This window comes from Saccopteryx leptura, chromosome 1 (genome assembly GCF_036850995.1).
Source record: "Saccopteryx leptura isolate mSacLep1 chromosome 1, mSacLep1_pri_phased_curated, whole genome shotgun sequence".
NCBI lineage: Eukaryota > Metazoa > Chordata > Mammalia > Chiroptera > Emballonuridae > Saccopteryx > Saccopteryx leptura.
Genome location: NC_089503.1, coordinates 294,329,444 through 294,356,404, shown reverse-complemented (window position 1 = coordinate 294,356,404; position 26,961 = coordinate 294,329,444). Strand labels below are relative to the sequence as shown.

Sequence of the window (26,961 nt, the reverse complement as noted above, 5' to 3'; positions counted from 1 at the left end):
TATTAAAAGAATATTAAATCAAGATAAAATACATAGTGTACAGCAGATTAGCAGTAATGCTCTTCTTGGCTGTGCAGTACATTCATCTCATCGTCATCACTTTCATCATCATCAGTACTGCACAGCTAATTCATCACCATCTCATCATTCAAGCTGTAGTCCATTCACTGGTGAGTACCCATATAGAATTTTATATGTTGTTAAAATTACATAGGTTTAAGAGTGTAGAAAGTATTTAAGAGCATAGGAAGTATTTATAAGAGTGTGGGAATGGTTAATAACAGTGTGGGAAAGGTTTATAAGAGTGTGGGGACGGTTTATAAAGCCTTAAGATATATATAAATAATAAAATAAATATAAGTTCACTATTTTGTGGATTTTCACCTATTGTGGGGTATTCTGGAACCTAACCCCCATAGTAGATGAGAGACCACTGTAACTTCAAACCAAGCCTTTATTTTACATCCCCACACAGAATATCCAATGAAGGTAACTGCATGAATGAATGAATGATGGTAAATGAATTTCCCATTGACAACCTAGCTATGGCTGACTCAACTGAAAACCCAAATAGTCAAGATTCACCAAGTTTCTCCATTGATTTTGACAAAGAAACGAATGAAACAATAACCTTGGCTTTTTTATTTCTTTTACAAATAAAACCATGCTGAGGACAGGAAACTGTAACATTTGAAGAACTCTGAAGACAGACAGTTGGCAAGAACTAGTCATGAGAAAGGGAGAAGTCAGTAGTCCCAAACTCGGGGCCCTCTAACACTCAAGACGTTCTGGCCTCATGTAAACCGTGGGCCATCGCACATGACGCTATTTTCTGAATGTGACCCCCTGACATCGTCCATACAAAGTAAGGGAAGCAGGATCACTTACAGAGTGCCTAAAAGCTCTGCTTTCACTAATGAACTTTCCAAGGGAAGTTCTAACAGCCTGTTTAATAAGAAGTTTATATTTAGAAATGGTGTTGGCAATAAAGACTCTCTCCCTTCTACTAGCCGAGAAGACTATGTGAAGCTCTCAAGGAAAAGCTTCCACAATGGAAAATCACTACTAGCCAGCACATCTCCGAAAACTGCCCAAAAATTCACACACCCCCACCACCCTCCGCTGGACTGAAAGCCCAAGGTAAATTAATCACATAAACATCATCACCGGAAAACGCGGCCGTTTAATTTGTCATCACTCAAAATAAAGCTTAAAAGGAATCTCAACACACCACGCAACCACTTCAAAAAAGTGCTAAGAATAAAACAAATACTTACAAGGCAAAAGAAAAGAATGGCAACCACTCACAAAGAGAGAAACAGTCTGTCTAAACTGCAGGCTCTAAAATGTAAATGGAAGGGCCCTTGACTCTTCAGTTATGTACTTTCCCAAAGAGGAAACAAAAGTGGGTATGAATCTAGACAGTGAGTGCCTTTTGCACCTAATGGATGATGACAGCAAGACTATACAACTGTACAAAGAAATGGAGAGATGGGCTGAAGCCCAGTTCCAAGGCAGCCACCCTGGCTAGAACCCGAGTGCCTTTCAGGGGACAGTGTGGCCCCCTGGCACACTTAGCCACTCCGGTTTTTGATCTGCTAATCCCATGAAGCACTGGGAAATTTGGTGAGCAACCTATATTGAAAACAAAATATATAAGCTTTCAGGGGGCAGGGGTTGTTTACTCATTTCTACTGTAGTAAAATATGTATAACATAAAATTTACCATCTTAACCATTTTTAAATGCACAGTTCAGTGACCTCAAGTTCATTTATATTGTGCAACCATCAGCCTATCCACCTCCAGAACTCTTCTCATCTTGCAAGACTGAAACTCCGTGCCCTTTAAACTATAACTCCACTCTACCCCAACCCCTGCCTCTGGCAACAAGCACTCTACTTTCTGTCTATGAGTTTGTTCCAGGTACCTTATAAAAGGGGAATCGTGTCATATCATTTTGTTCCTGACTCGTTTTATTTAGCATAACGGCCTCAAGGTTAATGCACGTCATAGCATGTGTCAGAATTTCTTTCCTTCTGAAGTCTGAATCATAGTCCATTGTGTGTGTACAGAGCCTTTTGTTTACCTACTCATCTACGGATGGACACCTGGGTCACTCCCACCTCTTGGCTACTGTGAGTAATGCTGCCCTGCACAGAATGCGGACACCTCTCAGCCGGCTTTCACTTCTCCAGAGGTTACACCCAGAACTGGAATTGCTGGATCCCACGGTGATTTCGTTTTTCTTTTTTTTTGAGGATCTTCTGTACTGTTCCACAGTCACTGTGCCATCTTCTGTTTTGATTTTATTTTAAGACCACCCCAAAAGAATTCTTTCCTTGCCTACATTTTATCTTTACTACTGACAGAGAATATGAATGAAGTCAAAACTTAGGTACAGATGTCAGACTTTCCCACCTCGTCAAGGAAAGATCTAAGTTTTTTTAAACTTAGAACTTTTTTTTAAACCGTGTAAAGATCTAAGTTTGGGAAATAGAATCTTTGCCAAGTACTTCGTCCCTTCACTGTTCAGAAATGCTAAAGAATATCACGTGACTGTTTTTCAGTCCTTGGGTCCCCAGCACTGTAAGGTCTAAATGTTGACCAAGCATAGTTCTTGTGCTCAGCATTCCCCCAGCTCAGATATAGACAGGAGGGGTGTAAGGGAAGGGTCTGACAAGACGAGGTCCTAAAGGCAGGCTGTGTTAAGCCATGGTGTGGGCACTGGGTGTAGTCCTCGTTCTGTGTGGCTGCCTATCCCATGCTCACAACATTCAGTTCATCTCTCACCCAGGCGCATGGGAAAGATTACAATCCCCCCTCCCCTCTCCACCCTGGCTCTGGCCAGCTCTGGCCAACAGGCTGAGGGCAGGTGTGACAAGTGTTATTTCCAGACCAGAGCACACTTCCCTTTTCCTACTGAGCCTTTCATGGAAATGTGCTACGGAGACCCCACAAGATGGAACAAGCTGGGTAAGCTAAGCCACCAGCTGGAGGGCAACTGCCCTGGAGAGCTGCCCGAGGCCCCAGAAGACTGTGCATGAATGAGAAACAAACTTTGGTGACATCTGTCTACTAAGCCACTGAGATTTTGGTGTTGCTTGTCACTGCAGCAAAACCTTGTCTAACCTGACTGATACACCTTTTACTGCTCTAGTATGCTAGATTTCTGTGGGAAACCGTCCCCCTCCAACATTCAGACTGTATAATCTCAGTGAGGGTTCCTCATTCTGGAAGGAAAGCATATGACCAGGCCTGGCCAAACATAAGAAAGTTATGTTTCCTGCCAACTAATATTATTTGGTATGGTTGTATTCATTTAATATCCTTTCTTCTAATAAGGATTTACAGTAAGGGAAATCAAGATGAGTAGAAAGTATGACTTGAGATACAGACAATTCATAAAAGTGTGCTACTAGTAGGCCTTAGAGATTTGGGGGGTTTTCCCCTTTTTATTGAATTTATTGAGGTGACACTGGTTAACAAAATTATACAGATTTCACATGCACGATTCCACACCCATCATCTGTTCACTGTAGTGTGTGTTTACCACCTCAAGTCAAGTCTCCTCTGTCACCATTTATCCCCCAGACCTTAGAGACTTAAATACAACTATTCTTAGCCAGAAACTGTCTGTCTTCTCCAGTATCTCCAACAACCATTCAGTTGTAAGTCACTTTTACTTCTGCAGTAGCCCAGTAACAGATGTCAACACGGCCAAGGTGTCCTTTTCACTTTGAAGGTGAAGATCTGCAGATATCAGCCCAGCACACTCCTACCCTCGGATAAGAAATTGCCCTTTCCCACCTCTAAACACATATATTGGGGCTCTTCTAGACTCTGCCCACCCCTCAATCCCCAGTTGTTGGTCCAGAATAGAACACATGACTCATGCTGGGCCACTCCTAGGGTCCCATCCGCTAGGTACTACTTTAAGCCAGGCTAAAACAAAGTCCTCCCCTCATTTCTGTGTCTCTTCTTTATACCTTTATGGAGGTACCAAGGATGTATAATAAATCGTGCATAGCGTATAAAGTCAGATGAGGTTTGACATACATAAATACCAGTGGAGCCATCAGCCCAATAAAGACAGTAAGTAAGGCCCTGGCCAGTTGGCTCAGCGGTCGAGTGTCGACCTGCCATGTGGAAGTCCCGAGTTTGATTCCCGGCCAGGGCACACAGGAGAAGTGTCCAACTGCTTCTCCACCCCTCCCCCTCTCCTTTCTCTCTGTCTCTCTCTTCCCCTCCCACAGCCAAGGCTCCACTAGAGCAAAGTTGGCCCGGGTACTGAGGATGGCTCCATGACCTCTGCCTCAGGAGCTAGAATGGCTCCGGTTCCAATGAAGCAACACCCCAGATGGGCAGAGCATCGCCCCCTAGTGGGCATGCCGGGTGGATCCCAGTTGAGCACATGCAGGAATCTGTTTCTCTGTCTCCCTGCTTCTCACCTCAGAAAAATACAAAAAAAAAGACAATAAACAAATCTAATATCCCAAAGATTTCTGTGCACCCCTTTGAATTCCACCTCTCCTCTCTTGCACCCTGCCTATTCCCAGGCAACTACTGTTTACTGATCAGATTTGTTTGCATTTATTAGGATTTTATATCAATGAAACCATAGAGCATGTAGTATTTTACTAAATTGGTTTTCCCATTTACTAAACTCTCAGGAGTTTTTTCAATAAGCACTTACTGTACACCTACTATGTGCCAAACATGGTATGGGAAACTATGCAGAGATTATAAATAAAATAGTAGTAAAGCACAAAATGTAATGAGCAACATCACAGGTAGTGAGAAAGACCAAGAAATGGCACCCTGATAGGTGGAGACAGGAAGAACGTAACACAGGGCTGGGCCTGCCCCCAGAGGGGGTGGCAATTCAAAAGCTATCTTTATTGTATTTATTAATCTAAAAAAACAGCTTCCATTTTTTTCACTAGTTTAGATATTTTGCATCATCTCCAGGGAAGATCAAGCAGTGACAAATAGAATTACTCATCTGAATAATTAATAATACATATGACATTTATACTACTCCCACCAAAAGTTAAAATTATATCTCTTATTACTCTGTAAGTAATACCTATAATTCTGACTGCTCCGTAAAAACCCAACCTGCTTCCTAAAGTTCCAAAAATAAAACTAAATGTAACTACGTTTGAAATAAAATTATGTATAGCAATCATTTAATGATAACCTAACCTTAAGATTGGTCATTTAAAAAACAAATAAATTTAACTGCTCAAAAGAAAGAGAAAAACTTCTTAGAAAAAGAAAAGTCAACTATATCAAAAGATGAAACATGAGACAAACTATCAAGAATTTTTTATCAAAGCATAGAGAACATAGAAGCCCTGGCCGGGTGGCTCAGTGGATAAAGCATCATCCCAACACGTTGAGGGTGGCTCAGTGGATAAAGCATCATCCCAGCACGTTGCAAGGCACATATAAGAAGCAACTAATGAGTGCACAACTAAATGGAACTAAGTGGAACAATGGGTCAGTGCTTCTCTTCTCTCTCTCCTTTCCCCTCTATCTACCTTCCTCCCCACTCTCTCTCAAATCAATAAAAAGAATGAGAAAAGTATAGAGAACATAGAAAAGTAATAAATATCAGTGCCTTCCAAATGCCATGCACTGGGCACTTCTCATTTGTTTTCTCAATGAATGTCCCCAAAATTCCAGGAGGTAAATACTGTTATCCCCAATTTGCAGCTGAGAAAGTAAGGCTGAGAAGTTAAGTAACTGGTCCAACATTACAGTTATCAAACAATAAAATGTAGGCTGAATGCCTGACGTATTACTTGGCACACAGTAGGTGCTTCACAAATGCCAGTCAGTTCCTTCTCCTTTTCCCTAACTCACCCATTCAAGTAATATTTTTCCTAGACCAGCATAATCCAGGACCCTCCCCCCAACCACCACCACCAATCCTTTTGAGGGATCTTTGAGGTCAAAACTATTTTCATAGTAAGACCAAAGACACCCTAATCCCTGGGACCTGTGAATATGCTATTTTACATAGCAAAGGGGAAATTAAGGTTGCCTATGGAATTATGGCTGCTCATCAGCTGACTTTAAAATAGAGAGTATTGGCCCTGGCCGGTTGGCTCAGCGGTAGAGCATCGGCCTGGCGTGCGGGGGACCCGGGTTCAATTCCTGGCCAGGGCACATAGGAGAAGCACCCATTTACTTCTCCACCCCCACCCCCCTCCTTCCTCTCTGTCTCTCTCTTCCCCTCCCGCAGCCAAGGCTCCATTGGAGCAAAGATGGCCCGGGCGCTGGGGATGGCTCCTTGGCCTCTGCCCCAGGCGCTAGAGTGGCTCTGGTCGCGGCAGAGCGACGCCCCGGAGGGGCAGAGCATCGCCCCCCCTGGTGGGCAGAGCATCGCCCCTGGTGGGCGTGCCGGGTGGATCCCGGTCGGGCGCATGCGGGAGTCTTGTCTGACTGTCTCTCCCCGTTTCCAGCTTCAGAAAAATACAAAAAAAAAAAAAAAAAAATTTTTAAAAAAAGAATAAAATAGAGAGTATTCCGGATTATCCAGGTGGGTTAAATGTAATCACAAATCCTTAAGTGTGGAAGAGGAAGGCAGAAGACTCAGAAAGACCAACTGGCCATTGCTGGCTTTGAAAATGGAAGGGGCAATAAGCCAAGGACTGTGGTAACCTCTAGAAACAGAAAAAGGCAAGGCAATGTTCTCCATCAGAACCTCTGAAAGGACACAGCCCCTCCAACACCTTACTTTCACCCAGCAAGGCCCATTGCAGACTGCTGATATCCAGAACAATCAAACAAATGTGTATTGTTTTAAGTCACTAAATCATGGTAATCTGTTACAGGGGTGATAAGAATGTAACACAGAGAGCATCTACCTTTTTCACGCTTGTTCTCACCAGTGGACAGTGGAGTTTTCCAGAGTCTGCATGTCTGACACTGCAACAGAATGAAGCAAATCAGATCTGACAATCTAGCTGCCTCCTGTTAATCCAGACATTACAGACATCTGCCAAAATTCAAAGTTTTTCTGAAGTTCTTGCACAAAGTTTAGGCATTCTTCTAAGGTTCTTTTATTTTGGAAAATAATCACTTTTCCTCTCAGGCTCTGAGGTGACTTTGAAGGAGGAAAGCCCACCACACTCTCCAAATGTGGGGCAGGAGCAGCTCCTGCTGGAACAGGAATGCTTCCATTCTGTACCGAACAGGGCAGGCTAGTAGCTGATCAGTGCACAGGAAAGGCCAGGGATCAAGCTCGAAGATGCACATGATAGGTAGCATAACAGGAAAGAACAGACCACATACAAATACATCCATCCCTTTAAATTATAACTGCACAATGATTTCTTAGAATTCATCATCTTAGGACAGTATTTCTCAGTCTTGGCACAACTGGCATTGGGGCTGGATAACCTTTGCTGTGGGGGGCCTGTGCTGTGCATGGTAGGATGTTAACAGCATCCCTGGCCTCCACCCTCTAGAGGCCAGCAGCCTCCCCTTTCACCCAGAAGAGGTCTCCAAACATCACCAAATGTCCACTGGGAGCAGGGGGAATGCCCCCTACCCCCAACTACGGTTGAGAACCATAGCTCTACAGGAAATTTTTGCTAGAGGTTATAAACTACTATTTCTTTCCCTAAAAATAACAAAGAACCTTTTAATTGAGCTGATTTTGATACAAGATGCACAAATATCACACTTGCAAAATTTTCAAATAAAAAAAAAGGAAGAACTTCCAAATAAGGGGCATTCTTCAATGTAACCACTACTCCTCAAAACTGTCAATGTCATTAAAAACATGGAAACTCAAGAGAAACTGTCACAGCCAAAGAGCCCAAGGAGATAGGACAACTAAACGCAGTGTGCTCTTCTAGATGGGACCCTGGAGTAGTGAAGGACACTACTTAGGTTAAAAACTAAAAAAATCTGAATTAAGTATTGATTGTGGTTAATAGTGATACATATTGACAACATATTGATATTGGTTCATTAACTGTGACAAATGTTCCACAGTCGTGTGAGAAATTAATAGGGTTATAGAAACAGCAATTTTTCTTTCCTTTTTTTTTTCTTTTTTATTAAGTGAGAGGCTGGCAGGCAGGAAGGCAGACTACCGCATGCACCCCAACCAGGACCCACCCGACAAGCCTGCTGTGGGGCGATGCTCTACCCATCTAGGACCGTTGCTCCATTGCTCAGCAACAGAGCTATTTTAGCGCCTGAGGGGAGGCCTTGGTGCCATCCTCAGCACCAGGGCCAACTTGCTCAAATGACCCATTGCTACAGGAGAGAGAGACAGGGAGAAAGAAAGAGAGAGAGGAGGGGGAGTAGAGAAGTAGATGGTCACTCCTCTTGTGTGTCCTGACCAGGAATCAAACCCAGGACTTCCATACACGGGGCCGACGCTCTGCCACTGAGCCAATCAGCCAGGGCCACAATTTTCTGTAAATCTAAAACTGATCTAAAAAATAAAGCTTGTAAAAATAAAACTTTTTAAAAATTAAAACAAAAATTTAAAAAAGGATGGAAGACAAAGAGGAAAACAAAGAATAAAAATCACCTCTTCTGGAGCAGGCTTCGTTCTGGGAGCCTTTTCAAAGGGAAGGTACCCTCCAAAGAGTCTGATTGGATTACAGCAAGAGATCAAATGGCCAGAAAGAAATAATCAGGAAATGAGAAAACAAAATTCTTTTGTCTTCTTGTAAACTGAAACAAAACAAAACAAAACAAAAACACTACATGCTTTTGTATTTCTTTTGACTTCTCATTCCCACAGTTCTCAGCAAATATTTCCTGCATCCCTGAGCAGTTATTTGCCTTGGTGTCAGAGTCCCTAGGGCCTGTTGGTTATCTCCCCAAGCTGGACTGTCACTTATCTGTTTACCAGTCTCCCCCTTCACGCAACACAGGTCCCATGCTTGGCACAGACAAGGGCTCAGCCACTGTGGGTCAGTCCCTCTCAGACCCGACCATCTGTCAATCAATAGCCTTTATACCCCCTGCTAGGTGCTTAATAAATGCTTGGTGAGTGAACGCAGGTTGGGCACATACATACACTTATACTGACCTTAGCTAAAGGGGGTAGGAATGGTGCAGCCTCATACAGGGCAAGGAAAGAAAAGTGATATTCAAGTCCCTGTGTTCTCAGGGGCGAGAGGGACCATGTGCTGGGGTGTGAAGATGGGACAGGGCATATAAATACCTGATTTGCAGGCCTTGAAAAGCTATACACATTTAGTGGCCTCATTCTACAAAGGAAGAAACCAAAGCTAGAGGTCAGGTGGCTTGTTCAAGGCCACACAGTTAGTTATAGCACTGGACTAAGTGAAGGAGACCTAGACTCCAGAGCTGGCTAGCCCACCTCCACCCTCACTAAACCTAAGACTGAAAGAGTTATTTAATAACTAGTAACATTAGCTACTATCTACTGAGCATCTGCTGCTGTGTGCCAAGCCCACACTAAAAATACTGAAATTATCCTTGGATTACAGTTACAAAAACTGAGATCAGAGAGAAAAACAACTTGCCACCAAGGTCACATAGCTAATAAATCTCAAAATCTCCCCCAAACTGTCAACTCCAAAATCCTCCTGGGATTATCGTACACTAAAGCCCAAACTCTGGCCTAATGCTGATCTTTACAACCCAACTCTTCCACTGTCTCATTCACAGGCACTTCTCTAAACACCTTTCATGGGTGGATTCACTCATCGCTGGCCACATCCCTATAATGCTGGTACTACTACCAGCATCCCATTTTACAGATGAGGAAACAAAGGCTTTGTGGCATCCCCAGGGTCTCACAGTCTGCAAGCAGCAAACCTCATCCATGATATAAGAATGGCAAAATTTTTGCCTGTAGTTTTTTATAAAAGTAAACATACAATTACCATTAAACCAAGTAATGGCATAGCATTTAGAGAAATGAACACATGTTCGTTCACACAAAAGGCCTATATGGCAGCTTTACTGTGATGGCCAAACATTGGGAGCAAGGCACATGTCGTCAAATGAGTGAACTGTGGTTAAACAAGGTTAAGCCGGGGTATACCCATACTACGGAATGCTACTCGGCAATAAAAAGATCCTACACATAACCTGAATGACTCCTCAAGGAAGCGCATTAAGTGAAAAAAGCCAATTTGAAAAGGTTACACATTGTATGATTCCATTTATATAACATTTTTGAAATGGATAATGCCCCAGAGATCCAAGAGAGTATAGTTAGAAAGACAGTATGAAGATTCTGGTAGTAAACTGTTCTTTATCTTGACTGGTGCTGGATACAGGAATCTACAAGTGCTAAAACTATGTAGAACTAAATACACACACAAGGACAAGAGAAACTAGGGGACTTTTAACAGGAGGATGTAATGTGTCAAATCAATATACTAGTTGTGATGCTGTATTATTTACTGTTTACAAAATGTTATTATTGGGAGAAACTGGCAAAGGGTATGCCATATCTCCCTGTAATAATTCTTACAATTGTATATTGTTACCTCAATTAGGAGTTTCAATTTTAAAAAGTCTTCCCTGTTGGCCCTGGCTGGTTGGCTCAGTGGTAGAGCATCAGCTGTACATGTGGAAATCCCGGGTTCGATTCCAGGCCAGGGCACACAGGAAAAGCACCCATCTGCATCTCCACACTTCCCCCCTCCTCTCTCTCTCTCTTCCCCTGCCACAGCCAAGGCTCCATTGGAGCAAAGTTGGCCCAGGCACTGAGGATGGCTCCATGGCCTCCGCCTCAGGCGCTAGAATGGCTCCAGTTGCAACAGAGCAACGGCCCAGATGGGCAGAGCATCTATCCATAGCGGGTTTGCTGGGTGGATCCCAGTCAGGGTATGCGGGAGTCTGTCTCTCTGTCTCCTTGCTTCTCATTTCAGAAAAATATTTAAAAAAAAAAAAATCTTGCCTGCCCACCAAGCTGGGCTACATGATCTATATTTCTTTCACAGAAAATCTACAATTTTCAATGTCTCCAAAGCCAGTCCCTTTTCTACTACAGTACACAACCACTTCAAAAATCAATGCAAAATTAACCCTGAGCAAAGAAAAACTAAGAAAATAAGGCTCTAATACAGGGGTCCCCAAACTACAGCCCCCTAAGGCCATTTATCCAGCCCCCGCCGCACTTCCGGAAGGGGCACCTCTTTCATTGGTGGTCAGTGAGAGGAGCATAGTTCTCATTAAAATATTGGTCAGTTTGTTGATTTAAATTTACTTGTTCTTTATTTTAAATATTGTATTTGTTATCGTTTTGTTTTTTTACTTTAAAATAAGATATGTGCAGTGTGCATAGGGATTTGTTCATAGTTTTTTTTATAGTCCGGCCCTCCAACGGTCTGAGGGACAGTGAACTGGCCCCCTGTGTAAAAAGTTTGGGGACCCCTGCTCTAATACATAGCATTCTTCATTGCTGGCCACTTTGAGTTCCCTTAGGAAAGTATCCCAATTGATTTCTTTCATTAAAGTCACTTTTAGCCAAAAAATGGAAAATGTGATTCTACAAAATGTTCTCCTCCACCAAATAAACTCATCTTATCTCTATGTGCCACCTCTACCCCTTCAAAAAAAAAAATCTGTTTAAATTTTCTTCTAAATCTTCCTTGAAATAAGCATCACCAATATCACTGGCCCTTCACACCAGTTCCCAAATGATCGGCTACCACTGGAAGGCAGAGCAAAGCAGGAAATAAAACTGGGTTAGGAGCTGAGACAAATCTAGTCAAGACGTGGTTTTGGCCAGGTTCCCTGAACTTCTGTCTCACTTTTCCCATCTATAGAATGGGATGTGGCACCTCCCTCAGAGACATGGGAAGAATCCAGGGAGACCATCTACGTGTCTGGCACTAATAGATACTAGGTCCTCTTTCTGTTTCTCCTCATTTCCCTTAGTAACAACAGGACAAAGCTAATTTTAAGTTCACCAGGCCACAGAGTAGTCACTCCTTGGAATCCCTTCCTCACTGAGGTTTGTAGATAACCCATAACACTGCCAACCTGTATCCCTTCATATTTCAAATACAGTGAATCCTACCTACCCCCTAAAACAAAGAAGGAAAACAGAGTAGTCTCTGGACACTGCCACCTGCCCAGCAGCCCAGCTCCAAAGCAATCCTCTGCCTGTCAAATTCCAGCTATTATTAGTGTTCGTTAATAACAATATATAATGGTGCTGGTGATGACCATCTCCAAACGACATCGATGACCGGTCCCCACCCCAAACCCAGAGAGCCCAAAGCGCTTTCGATGCAGATTTCTGGCTAAAAATCCCAAGAATTTATAAAACAGCTTTCCCAACAAGAGAAAGGTAGAGTTGAAAAGTTTCTTGAGGCGCATTTTTCCGCGATTCCCCGAATCGCAATGCAGAGGCGATGTTGCCCGCGGTTGGGGACGACCAGCGCAACCGAGGGTCACGACTGGGGGCCATGGAGATTAGCAGCGGATCCGCGGGTCCGAGGATGCACGCTTCCCCGCTGACCGCGTGGGAGGAGGCCTGGGTGCAGGGGACTCGGGGATCACCGTCGCACTCACCTTCCGTGCTCCTCTTCGCCTCCCGGTAGCGCTCCCACAGGTAGCGCTTCATGTCCGGGGCGGCTCCAGGTGCTGTGCACAAGGGCCGCGCGGAGCCCGCGCGCAGCCGCCCCCTGGCTGCAGTCCCGCATCCGCTCCGCAGGGCCGCCGTCGCCTTCGCCCGGGCCCCACGGGTCATTAGCGCCGCCGCCGCCACCGCTGCTGTGGCCATGCTTGCCTCCGCCCTGCTCCGACTGACACCGCGGGGCCACAGCTCCACTCGCGCTCAGCCCGGCAGGCAGGCAGTTCCCTGCGTCTGAGCACGTGGCGGCGCGGTCCACCCCTTAGGCCGCGGTGGAGGCGGAGCCTGTGCGGGGGCGGGGCTGTGCGGGGGAGTGGGTCGAGCCTGATTCAGCCTGTCTGGAGCCAGAGCCCGGCCCGGCCTGGGCGGCGGGGGCCACGCGCGGTAGTTGGCTGCAGTCAATTATTGACCCTGCGGTGCACCGAAGTGGTGGCGCGGTTGGGCGGACACCCCGTCAGGCTGCGGCCACAGGAAAAAGGATGACTCGTTGCCAGCCCTGAACCGCTAAACATGACCCTGGCGCCGCCCGCCAGTCTCCGCGGCACCTGCCTCCCGAGGTCTGTGCCTGACCCCTCAATCTGGCTGCACTAACAGTGCCTCTGGCTGCTCTTCAGGAGGTGATCTCTCTGCGCATTTATTGGCTCTGAATTCTGGATCTCCTCTGGATCGCGGGGATGGGTCTGGGACGACCCCAGATCCCCAGCTTGGATCCTTCCAGTGCTGCCCCATGAGGTGGCAGCTGGGCCCAGGCCCCACACCTGGGCTGATACGTTTGAAGGGCATCCCCCCACCCCATGCACAGCCTAGAAGGCCCGTGCCTCTCTCGAGATTTCTGCCTCGCTAGGGTGCCCCTCCGGACACTGCCACCCAGCTCCTGTTCCAGTCCACATTCACTGGCACGGACCTGTTAGGCTGTATGTGTTCTATGCATTGTGGTTCCACAAAGTCAAATAAATAGTAACTCCCACTATGCGGTATGTCCGTGTATCTGACCCAGTCTCTGCTCCCGCGGGAAAGATCAGTCTTTCCCACCCAGGGCATGACTTGAGAATCACTAAACTGCAAGGACTTCCCAAACTGTTGGTTACTCATTACTGTTGAGCAGGGCTGGGTGAAGTACAGGTAATTAATCTCGAGGCTGGTACTCTGCCTAGGAGACCATACTATCATATGTGAAATCTGGGTAACGATGTAAAACAACACAAAGCATTAATGTAGGCTTAAGTTGTGGGCGGGAGGGGTCAGAAGGTGCTTCATGGAAAAAGGTGGCCCTCTGGATTAAAGCGTGACAAATAATAACTACTATTTATTGAAGGATATGCTGTGTGCATTATCTCATGCAATCCTCTCAGTAATCCTGAAAAGTGGGTGCATAATTTCTCCCATTTCATAAATCATAAAACTGAAGCTAAGAGAAGTGAAATAACTTTCCTAAGGTCACACAGCTGAGCCTATTCTTCCATTATACTAAGCCTGGCTTCCTATAGTACTAGGTAGTATTTAGTTGGGTGTTAGGAAGGTAGCCAATAGTAAGTAATCCTTACCAGTTAATGGGTATTATCATACACATCACTGATAAAATGTGTATGAATTAAAATGTTTCAAACATCTGATATCAAGTTCATGGACTCTGGTACTTTAAGCTTACTTAACAGTCTTAGTTCATTCTAATTTACATCTTTTCTTATTCGTGTTTCATTAAAAAGTTTTGATAATAGCAATTGTTTACATGAAAAAACTAATTCATAAATTCAAAATAGATTAACTACAGCAACATAAAAGTAACACAAATTAGAACTTTATAACATCGCTTCACTATACTTTTAGATATAAAACCCTGTGAGATCTGCTACCACATAACTACCATAGAAATGTGAAGCACTTAAAAACTGTTCTTCATAGCGAACATCTATTATATCATTTCTAAGCAGCTAAAAATCAAATCCCTAGACCTTGATTAAGATCACTTCTAGGAATTACAAAATAAAATATTTCATCAGTGTCCTAAAAAGAGGCAAATAGAGAAAAATGACAGACATGGAAGAGCACATGATCATTTTTACTCTGTATTAGTAGCACTGGTGGTCTTCAACGAATGTCTTTCAAACTGAGATCTCAGCAGAAACCACTTCTGACGACCTGAACTGTAATCTGGGCTGTGAAAAAGCCACTTTTCTGAGATGAGCTCAGTTATGGATTCCCAGGGATTCTTTGTGCTGATGGGCCTTGGCAGGCGATGCTGGTCAACTGTGGTGATATTCTGTTTCAGCCCCACTTCAGTGATGAAATCCTCTGTCGTGGAAGCTTTACTACAGCATTCATTGTACCCGTAGATAAAATCTTAGAGAAATAATCTTTCTTTTTCTTTGATGCTTCTTTTTCTAGGCCAGTCCATATTTTAACATTATTTTGTGTATGCTGTTGCATCTTATCTTCAGCAGATACAGAAAAAATGGGTCTCCAGACCTTTTTCCCTTTTCCGGAAGTAGCTTTTGATTTATCTGAAGTTGTCTGAGGTGCCAGGTCTGTGCTTTTAGCCCCCTGAAACTTACCTAATCATGCACATTGAAGAACTCACTGTATTAGAAGTCTGGGCACTTTAGTAGTTTAATTTCAGCAGGTGCTCTCATAATGGGGTGCCATTTTGAGAACCCTGGGAATATTGTTGGCTCACACCTTGAGGCCAGCAGCTCCTACCCCGGATCAGCTCAATTTCCCTCAGAAGGCTGCAAAAGATCAAAAGTTGTCATGAGGTCATGCATAGAACATGAATAACCAGAAGCATATTTCTTTAGGAGATACAGGATGGGAAGTCACTGCAGGATTCCATGGGCTGATGAATGAGAAGATCCCAACTAAGTCGTCCTTAAGTCAAGTGATCTGTACAAATAGCCCCCCAGTGCTTCCATCATGGAGTGATGACAAGAGTCACTTATCAATAACTGACCTGCTAGATATTTGAAAATAATAATATTTGGATGTTTAAAAATTACTCCTGACTTCACACATTAAAAAGGATTAGAAAAAAAATTATCAAAGGTAGCATTGAAACATCACCTATTGTAGTATCCCTGCCAAAAAAAATAAAATTTATTTGAGTCTACTTATAAGGAAACAGACAGATGCAAATTGAAGGACATTGGAGCAAGGAGGGTAAGACAGAAGTTGACCTAGACCTTTCAAATATACAAAGTCATGAAAGACAAAATAAGCCTGCTTAAATGCGCTAAAGGTCACAACCAAATGCAAGGAACGATCTTATATAGGGTTCTAGATCGAAAAGTAAAGTTAGCACAGTTGGTGACATTTGAATATGGACTATACACAGTCTTACATAATTAAATCTCTAGGGTTTGATCATTGCATTGTCACTGTATAGGAGAATGTGCTTGTACTCAGAAGGTGCTGAAGTATTTCAGAGATAAAATGTCATATCTGCAACATTCAAGTGGTTCAGATAAAACTATGTATGTGTTTGTGTGCATATGAAAGAGAATGCAGATGTGGTAAAAAGGTTAACAATTGCTGAGTATAGGTGAAGGTTACATAGGTGTTCTTTATACATTGCCAGGGGCCAATGTCAATAATTTAATATAATTCTCTATAATGTGTTAAGAGTAAAAAATATGAATTTTACAAACTAATTTGCAAGTGGTACTCATTTATTCAATTTAGCCATTTACACAACTGAAATTATACCATTGATTCAAATGTAATGTAAAGCTAATGCATGTAGGGCATCAGTCTGGGTGTGTGATAGAGACTGCTGGGTACATAGGACAAAAATCACAGACAGATGGCCCAGCCAGAGTCCCTGTATTTATAACAGTAACAGCAAATTTATGTGAGTAATTACCATCCGTCAGGCCTGCATATCCTGTAAGACAGGGGTCAGGAACCTTTTTGGCTGAGAGAGCCATGAACACCATATATTTTAAAATGTAATTCCGTGAGAGCCATACAATATGTTTAACACTAAATACAAGTAAATGTGTGCATTTTATGTAAGACTAACACTTTTAAAGTACAATAAGTCTCTGATTCTTTTTAATAACGTTGTTATGCTGTTGCTAATCAATGATGAATAATGTACTTCTTACCATTAATGCGACTTCTGGTGCTGCATGGTTTTGCTGATGGCTTTGTAGTCTGGTTGATACGTGATGAGGTTAAGCTTCATGCAGGCATTGAGACTTCCATCCGTTAAATGTGATCATAGGTTGGTCTTAACATTCTTTAGATGTGAGAAAGACTGCTCACATGCATACGTAGAGCCAAACATTGTCAGTACAGCAATACTCACATGCTACAGTGTGTAGTATGTGACGGGAAGTGCATTCCAAGTTTTGACAATCAGCTGGTCCGCAGTTGAAGATTTTTCATTTCTCCCCACTTATGTTTGCTCACCAACTCTGCTTGCTGTCGTGCAAGTCTTTCCAAATCTTCATTCAGTGACTTGAACTCATTCACCCACATGTCTGAGGCCTTCAGGTCAGCAGCTTGTAGCTCAAAATCTCTGACGGAGACATCAGGGATGTAACTCAGGTCAGCGCTGTCCACTGCACACTCGTGTGGATGGGTGATGAACTTAAAAAGACAAGTGCACTCACGAAATTCTCCAAAGCACACTTGGAATGACTGCAGCTGATAGAGATTGAGATGTTAAGCAGGGTCACTTACTGTGCATGCATCTTTAAACTCTCTCAGTTTTTCAAAGTGTAGTAAACGACCTGTTTCAATGTTGTTGATGAAGAGTTCCAGCTTGTTTTCAAATGCAAACACTGCTTGTTGAAGGGATAACACTGTATTTCCGATGCCTTGCATTTTCACATTGAGCTGGTTCAGATGTTCAGTCATGTCCATGAGATAGAACTTCAGGAACCACTCAGTGTTAGCTAACTCAGGATGCTCGATGTTTTTCACTTCATGAAAAGTCCAGACTTTGCTCAGACAAGCCACGAAACAGCTGAGCACCTTCCCTCTTGACAACAAACGCACCTTGCTGTGCAGAAGCAGACCAGGATAATTATTCCCAACTTCATCTAGCACTGTTTTAAACTGGCGATCACTTAAAGCTTGGGCAACAATAAAGTTGACCACCTGAATGACCAACAACATCATCTCACCAAGCTGCTCGCCACATATCTGAGTGCAAAGCACCTCCTGATGTAGGATGCAGTGAAAACTTAGGATGGGTCTCTGTTCATGTTCACAAAGAAGTGCTATGAATCCTCTGTTTCTCCCCACCATGCACAGAGCACAATCAGTACACACCAAAATAAGTTTATCCATCGGTTGATTTTTTCTTTAGTGAACTCAGTGAAAGACTTGAATAAATCCTCCCCTCTTTTGGTCTCTTTCATAGGCAAAACAGCAAGACTTTCCTCACATAGTGCGTCACCGACAGCATACCTTGCAATCACGCTGAACTGGGATAAATGGCTTATATCTGTTGACTCATCCAAAGGGAGAGAAAAGAATGGTGCTGCATTTATGTCTTTCACTTGTGTTGCCTCAATTTGATTTGCCATCATGATGGTACGATCGTGAACAGTTCTTGCCGACAGAGGCATGTCTTTTATTTGTTTGATTATCTTGTCTTTATCCAAAAAGTCGTCAAAAAGTTCATTGGCAACATCAAGCATGAATGTTTTGGCATACTCCCCATCTGTGAATGGCTTTCCGTTTCTCACAATTGCTAAAGCACCAGTAAAGCTAGCTGAATTCCAGTCACCTTGTTGGGTCCAAACACAGAGTTGCTACTGACTAGCTTGCACTCTGCACAGTAGTTCTTGACATGCTTTCTTCCTGCTGTCCCCCACTGGATATTTTGATGCAAAAGCGGCATGTGTCGAAGTGCAGCTTTATATTTAACCGTTTCATCGATGCAATTTTATCACTGCATATTAGACACACTGCAGAACCTGCTCTCTCCACAAAGGTGAATTCCTCTGTCCATTCCTGCTGAAAAGTACGATACTCCTCATCTTTTTTCTTTTAGCCATCTTATTTGTCAAAAGGGTTTCTGCAATTAGCTAGCTGACTACTTGATTAAAAGGAGGGAAGTTTATTTCCTGATCTCACAACGACCTGTGTATGTTATGCATTATCCAATAAAAATTTGGTGTTGTCCCAGAAGACAGCTGTTATTGGCTCCAGCCACCCACAACCATGAACATGAGCAGTAGGAAATGAATGGATTGTAATACATGAGAATGTTTTGTATTTTTAACGTTAATTTTTTTATTAAAGATTTGTCTGCGAGCCAGATGCAGCCATCAAAAGAGCCACATCTGGCTCACAAGCCATAGGTTCCCGACCCCTGCTATGAGAAATAAATTATCATCTCCTGTCCTATTTTATTTATTTATTTACTCATTTTTTTATTTTCTTTACAGGAAGAGAGAGAGAGTCAGAGAGAGGGATAGACAGGGACAGATAGACAGGAATAGAGAGAGATGAGAAACATCAATCATCATTCGACATCTTAGTTGCTCATTGATTGCTTTCTCATATGTGCCTTGACCGCGGGCCTGCAGCAGACCGAGTAACCCGTTGCTCGAGCCAGCGACCTTGGGTCCAAGCTGGTGAGCTTTTTGCTCAAGCCAGATGAGCCTGCACTCAAGCTGGCAACCTCCAGGTCTCAAACCTGGGTCCTCCGTATCCCAGTCCAACACTCTATCCACTGCTCTACCGCCTGGTCAGGCTATTTACTCTTTTTAATAGGACACACATCCACATGGTTCAAAAATGAAAACATATAAAGAAATAAAGTAAAAAGTGTCTCTCCGATCTCACTCTGCACCTGTGCAATCAACTGCTAAACTGTGTGTCCATCCAGAGAATTTTCAGTATATGTTCAATGTCTTTTAAAGATGAGCAAACAAAGAAGTTAAGTAACTTGCTCGGGTTCATGGGAAACAACCCCAGGTTGGCCTCACCCCCACGCCCCTGCCCTTGACCACTACATTAGGCGGCCTCTTCCCCGTGGCTGTCCTCTTGAGTACAGGTGTGGCTGCTGTCTGTGGAGATGTTCTCTCTGCTCCTTGAGTCATAGTCCAGGTCACAGATTGTGCGCAGCTTCTGCTGGAAATCTGACAGAGAGTTCAGGGTATTGTCTCCTCTTAGCAATCTGTGGCCATTTTTCTTCTTTTTGAATTATTTTCATGACTCCCTACGATGTTCTCAGTTGCCCCAGTCTGGCTCAGCAGAACATTCTTGTGGGGTCCCCTGCTCAGGAGGGCCACATCGCGCTGGCTTAAAAGGTAAGAGTGAGGAAAACCAGAACCAAGATGTCTCGTGTGCTGGCTGAGCCAGAACTCATTCCCAGGGACGGCAAAAACCAGATCCCTCAGACTGTCTGTTCTGCCCTGTAAGAGGCTCGGACTCGCTGTAGGATGAGACTGTCACATGGGCCAGCAGCTGGCGCCCCTGGAACACGCTGTTTCAACCTTGTGCTCCCTCATCTCTCTCTTAGCCACACATCTGAGCTCCTCGGGACCTGTGCCCACATGACCCATTATGAACCTGTGCCTACAGCTTTGACTCCAGAACATTCTTGCACACAATCTGATGGTCCTTTCTGGCTGAAGCACAGTAGTCGCCGGGAAAGGACATCTTTGCCTTGGGCCCAACCCCAGTCCACTCCATCCCCTCTCAGGTTTGGTACCAGCTGGGCACTATTCAGCCTGGTTAGCCCTCCCAACCCAGGGCAAAGGAAAGACCAGGATGGGCCCGTTTCAGTGGGAGACAGGTACACACAGTGGATGTGTAGGCTGTCGGTTGCTTTGCAGACAGCATCTCATTAAACCTTCAGGTAACCCTTCAGGCAGACATTATTATCCTCTTTGGCTGGTAGAGAGGTTATGTCCACAAGCCCAGAAAATAGCAGAAGTGGGATTCAAATCCAGGTCCCTAGGATCCAAGGACCATAATTTCTAGAAGTTACATTGGTTCCTTAGGAGATTTTTCCCCCAAAAAAAGTACAACTAAGAAGGGATCATCCACGACCATTTCCCTTTTGAACTACTCCACGGAGCCACGCCCACCATATTTCCAACCAAGTATGAACTAGGGGTGGAAAAAGGGGAAAGGTCCACTAACTTCCTTGAAAATCTATTCTCAAATTTTAAAGGGTGACTTTTCCTAGTTTCTCCCTTTCTTTCAGCATTTAATAAATAAAGTGGTAGCTTTGCTATTTCCTCTGGGGGAAAAAACAACACCCTGAATCACCCTCCTTTGCCTTTTCTCATGCTGATTCTTCAGCTTGAAATGCTCTTCTTCGCCTTCTTCAGCAGACAATCACCTGTCAGGACTGACAGCCACGTCACTTTCTAGGGAAAGTCCTCCTGTTTCCTCTTGTACGTGCGTGCCTCCCCATATCCGCTAGCGGTGTCTGTCGCAACTCGTATCCTGTTGGACTTCAGTCAGCTCTTAGGTGCTTATGTTTCCAACAAGACCACAAACTCCGAGAGCCCACAAACAGTGGAAAGAGCATAGGGTTGAGGTCAGAGCACAGGGTTCCAAGACCTAAGTCTACTGACTCCCTTCAAGGTTCTAGAGTGCCACTTGGTCTTTCTGAGCCTCGGTGATTTTAGTATCTAATTCAGCGCAGGATTCTCTGATCATCGGCACTGGGGTGGGTCATACGACATATCTGCTATTTCTTCGGCTTTAAATTTAGCTGAAGAATTATCTAGAGTCCCTCTCAGGTTTAAAAGGTTTCTCAGTTTCTGAGAGCTATCTGACTTATTCCTGCAAGCATGAGCATTTAGAAATTTATGACCGATTAAAATTGGTTAAACCTACACAAGTAAAAAGGAAGCTCTGTTAACAGACATACACTGGAATGCTGGGTTGACCAGGCCCTCTATTCCCTCTGCATACTACCTGATACCCAAGGCACACCAAAGCTTCAGCTAGCAGGCTCATCTCTACCAGGCTGGCATACACCTGTTCCCGTCTGCTGGGTTCTAGCATGCCCTAGAATCGATGGGTTTGCAGTCTAATTCTGGTAATTGAATTAAGTCTAGTACAAACTAATAAGTTACAAGCATGAAGTGAAAGGGAGTTCTTTTCTACAAAAAACAGGCTGAATGCTTTGAAATTCTTTCAAATTATGAAAGGGCAAGGTGTCTGACCTGTGGTGGCACAGTGGGTAAAACGTCGACCTGGAGGTTGCTGGTTCAAAACCCTGGGCTTGCCCAGTCAAGGCAAGTATGGGAGTTGAAGCTTCCTGCTCCTCCCCCCCTTCTCCCTTTCTCTCTCTCTCTCTCTCTCTAAAATGAATAAAGTCTTTAAAAAATGAAAGGACAAGACAAGCACGAAAGATTGTCTATTAAAACAGAGAGGAAAAGGTAGCAATCTGGAAGGATACTGCACATACTGCATCACCATTGTCTAGCTTCTCACCCTGCAGAAGCCAAAATTAGAAATTGTATAGATGAAGCATTTTGGAAAAGGTGACACTTAATACCAATCAAGAGGCCCATTAAGAAAAATACTTCAATTCTGAATTTAAAATTGGGGGGAAAGAATTACATTGATATGTTTAAGTTAAAATTAAAATGCGGAGTCTGTCTATATCACTTGTCTTACTTTTAGGTTTAAGGGCCCTCCCGCTGTAGAGAAGAGGTCTCTGGCTCAGCCCAGCACTCTAAAAGCAAATGAGGAGAAAAGGACTGACTCACCCTACTGAAAGTCACCCACTAGAGCCTTTGTTTGATTTCTTCCTTCCACGTTTGACTGACTGAGATGGTTGGCATTTCTTTTTATTTTTTAAAGAACCCCAGGAAGAGGGAAGTCACATCATGTTCATCTACTGTACTTCATCTAAAATAATGCAGAACTCTCAGCTTGAGTTAAGAGAACATGAAAATCTGCCTTTCTGGTTTGGTTTGGTTTTCCTCCCACGGAAATGATTTCTCAACAGGCAAATTTAAACAGTTACTAGAGAAGGAGAATAATAAGACCACTGTGCCAGAGGTAGCTTGGAACATAGACCACAAAAACCCTCGATTAGTATGAAAATCTCCAGAATTAAGATTTTGATTAAGTTAAGATTTGTTCCTGAAACTGAATCGCAGCTGAGATGAGATGAGCTATAAAGGGCCTGTGTAACAGAAAGAGATTTTATTTTTTAGTAAGTGCCTCACAAAGCTGTGATCAGAAGAAACAAGAGTTAGGATTTAACAACCTCTCACAAATCCATCATTTTAATACATGCTTACTATAATCGCATGCATAAAAATGTTACATTATAATTAAATGTATAATTAAAATCTGCATTATCATAGCCAGAAAAGCCTACTATGTGCCTACCCCTTGGAGGACTGAACTGTTTCCTACATGTTGGTCTAATGTAATAACACAAGACTAAGGGAGGTGCTGAGGCTTTTCAAGGAAGCAATTCTGTTGTTAATCAATAATCCAAACCAAATTCTGAAAAATCAACTAAAGATGATTTCTTTCAATTGGTTAAAATACAATTTAGGCCATTTCTTTCAATGTTATTGGCCTGGAGCACAGCCAACATGTCTGTTTGAATACCCAGGCACATTGTGTAAACACCCAGAAAGAACCTATTTCTCCACCTCCTCATTGCCAGAAAACCATTTGTTTTGATGCTTTGTAAAGGTAAAGAATAAATCACAAGGTCCCTGCTCAGTCTGTCTGAGAAGTCAAAATACTCATATGGGAAAGAAGTAGAAAATGAGTGTCATAAAACGGTCCTTCCAGCTCCTTTGTGACTCCAGATTATTTCAGCATATTTATTAGAACTCTCTTATGTGACTCAAGATGCGCCTCTAGGGTATGTGGATTATTTTCAGCTAAAGGCAACTGAGATCTTCAGACTCAAGAGAAACTTCTGCATCCCCCCCCCCTTACCTACCTAGAAGAATTTGAATTAGGGGCCTTGTCCATAACCAGAGATTATCAGAGATAACCTTTCTGACTTATCTATAGGGCAGGCCTGCTGCTCTTCTTAGCATCCAGCAACGACCTTCTTCCCCTTTGAAGCCTGAAGGCACTTACAGAAAATGAGATTTCTTGTGTAGCCCAGTGGAAGAAATGAACAAAACCACCCAAGGGCTCAGGGGTCTCTATTTGGCACAGCAGTAACTCGCTCAGCAGAGGCACTGCCTCGGGACACACACCTCTGGCTGCCCCCACCTGACTCTCTAGCCATGACCTGTCTCCAGTTTGCTGTCCGAGCACAGTTTGCAGCCTCCAATTCAACTCTTCATTCTCCCCTATTCCCAAGTTTGGCGGCAACATGCCAGGCAAATGACAGAACACACTGAGTGGCCACTATTTGCAGAACAAGTTAATGGCCTACTGGGCCAAGTGAGTACGGAGGCAGGAAAAGAAGGTCCAGCCTATCTGGTCCTGGCAATAGCAGAGCCAGGAGCATAGCCTCGCCTCTCATGAGACCTCTGAGGAGTTCTTTAACAGTGACCTTGGAAGACCGCCCTTAGAATGTGAATAAATTCCACTGAATTGAGCTAGTACCAGTGAAGAAGAAACCAAACATTTACTATAAACCACAGGTAATAATATCAACATTCTGGTGGAAGAAACTCAAAGAAAGAACGGAAACCTCTCCCACGAAAGAGAGTAAACGGGAGTAACAGAAGCGACAAGCAGCAAAAGGAGTAGATGGACCCGAATTCCCCTCCTGATAAGACGTAAAGCCAGATTGTTAACTTCAACTTTTAACTTTACTTCCATTTTTTTCATTTTTTTGATTGATGAAAGAGAGAAAGAGAGAGAAAGAGAGAGAGAGAAACATCGATTTGTCATTCTACTTATTGATGCATTCATTGGTTGATTCTTGTATGTGCCCTGACCAGGGATCAAAACTGCAACCTTGGTGTATCAGGACAATGCTCTCTGGCCAGGGCATTTTAAGTTTTTAATTTTTATCTTTAATCAGAAAGTACCTTTAAATCTCTGGGCCAGGTCTGAGGCACTGAGTCCTAGTTCTATAAGTAATATCAAAGCTGGGCCCATGTGACAAGCCATTTGTTACTTCAGGTCACGTGCTACCGTCATGGGTATAAGTGTGAAAAGGCTATTCCTATACAGTGTCTTAAACAGACTTTAAGAAAGAACCTATACTGACAGGAGAGAAGTATGGTTTGGGCATGGTGTTCTGCCTACAAAAGAATGAGAAATAGGATGGAAAATACTTTTAAAAGATATCTGAATTTCTGATGGACTGAGTGTTTGTGTCCTCCCTAAAATTCTTATGTTGAAATTATAAACCGTGAAATGATAAAAGGTGTGGCTTATAGAAGATGATTAGATCATAAGGGTGGGACTCTTGTGAATATAATTAGTGCCCTTATTATAAAAGAGACCCCCAAATTGCTCTCAGCCCCTTCCTTCTACCATATGAGAACTCATCAGGAAAACAACAATTTATGAGCCAGAGAAAGGTCCCCCACCTGAAAATGAATCTGCTGGTGCCTTGATCTTGGACTTCCCTACCTCTGAAACTGTGAGAAATAGATTTCTATTGTTTAAGCCACCTACTGTTGAAGCAGCTCAAGCAGACTAAAACAGTTTCCTAATGAGGGAAGGCAAATAGGTAGCAAAAAACGTTGAAAGCATGTGGAATGGTTGCTCGCTTCCGAAATGAAGACATCCTTTAAATAAGCAAAGTATGCAGATGAAACAATGGGAAAAGTTGCCTACTTCTAAAAGAGCTAGATCAGAGCAATAACCTAATTTACAATAAGTATCACTCAAGCTGATGCTCAGCTGCTTCCTGATGAGTGGACAGTTGGCCAGAGCACTCACAGTTTTCTTTATTTGTGTCACTTGTTTGTAATATTCAATTGCTTTCTTCCTTTGGAGTCTAGAAAAGAGAAATTTAATTCAAGTTTTGCATTGAAAAAGCATTGCCAGCCCTGGCCGGTTGGCTCAGCGGTAGAGCGTCAGCCTGGTGTGCGGGGGGACTCGGGTTCGATTCCTCGATTCCCGGCCAGGGCACATAGGAGAAGCACCCATTTGCTTCTCCACCCCCCCCTTCCTCTCTGTTTCTCTCTTCCCCTCCCGCAGCCAAGGCTCCATTGGAGCAAAGATGGCCCGGGCGCTGGGGATGGCTCCTTGGCCTCTGCCCCAGGCGCTAGAGTGGCTCTGGTCACGGCAGAGCGACGCCCAGGAGGGGCAGAGCATCGCCCCCTGGTGGGCAGAGCGTTGCCCCTGGTGGGTGTGCAGGGTGGATCCCGGTTGGGCGCATGTGGGAGTCTGTCTGACTGTCTCTCCCCGTTTCCAGCTTCAGAAAAATACAAAAAAAAAAAAAGAAGCATTGCCGTCGTTCATTCACTCAACAAACATTCACTGAATTCTGGCACTAGGGCCGGAGTGAAAACATGAGTAAGGCTAATCCTTGCCCTCAGAATTTCCTGAGGCAGGAGGAGAGATGGGAGAGTGGAAGAGAGGACTGATCGTTTAGGAAGGGCATTCAGCACAAACCTAGGGGTTTGGGACTTTACTATTGAACAGTTTTTATTAAGAGAATGATGTGATCTAGTTTGCATTTTAGAAAATTCATCTGCCTGGATATATGGAGAATAAATTGAAGCAGGCAAGGCTATAGGCAGTGAGGCCATTTAGTCCAGAGGAAAAATGAGGAGGGTCTGTCTGAGCTACTGCAGTGGCCACAGATCTGAAGAGAGATCTTCAAGGCAGGGCGTCTCCTTGAATGAGGTGGTGCTGGTGCTGGAGCGTGGGCACCCGCACGTGCAGTGGAGTGGCCTGGCCAGGAGCGGGGGCTCTAAAGGCAGGCAGGCGTGGTAGTGGCACGGTGGGTAGGCACAGAGGCTCTGCAGTCAGACCTCCCGGGTGCTAATCCTGCCTCCGCCACCTCAGGGATGGGCGAGCATCTTCGTCTCTTAAACCCCAGTTTTCTCACACTGAAAATGAGGTCAACAGAGTTATTGTGATGATTAAATGAGAAAAACTGTATGGACTGTGTTTAACATGGTGACTGATAATAAATATCCTTAAGATGGATGGATGATTAGGACGATGTCCTGGTGTCTGCACTGAGTGAGACAGGAGAAGCATTTTGTCAGAAGAGGGGATGTATGTGTTCAGGCTTCAGACTGTCGACTCTAAAATGCCCAAATACTCTGGAATCACCCAATGGAGATGCCCAGTAGGTCAATGGACGCATGTGTGCGCAGCTGGTGACAGAGGTCTGAGGAGATGGAGACGAGGAACCATCACCTTATAGAATGATGCCTGAAGCCCTAGCACAGGTGAGGTTTGAGATGTTATAATTAAAACAAGCACTTGACCTGTGGTGGCACAGTGGATAAAGTATCAAGCTGGAATACTGAGGTCACCAGTTCAA

General features: G+C 43.9%; 1 protein-coding gene and 1 pseudogene across 2 annotated transcripts in view; both read right to left on the bottom strand.

Annotated features, from left to right (window-relative positions):
• The window catches only part of NT5DC3 (5'-nucleotidase domain containing 3), a 63,568-nt gene extending 50,747 nt beyond the window's left edge, over nucleotides 1–12,821 (bottom strand). For both annotated transcript variants that reach the window (XR_010747827.1, XM_066356433.1), the window contains exon 1: nucleotides 12,536–12,821. Coding sequence is in view for 1 of the 2 variants with exons in the window: in XM_066356433.1 (XP_066212530.1) it covers nucleotides 12,536–12,746 (211 nt within the window). In the remaining variant the exon portion in view is untranslated. The remainder of the gene's footprint in view (nucleotides 1–12,535) is intronic.
• Nucleotides 12,822–14,655: 1,834 nt separating this feature from the next.
• LOC136388378 (putative tetratricopeptide repeat protein 41) overlaps nucleotides 14,656–26,961 on the bottom strand; it is a 65,251-nt pseudogene continuing 52,945 nt past the window's right edge.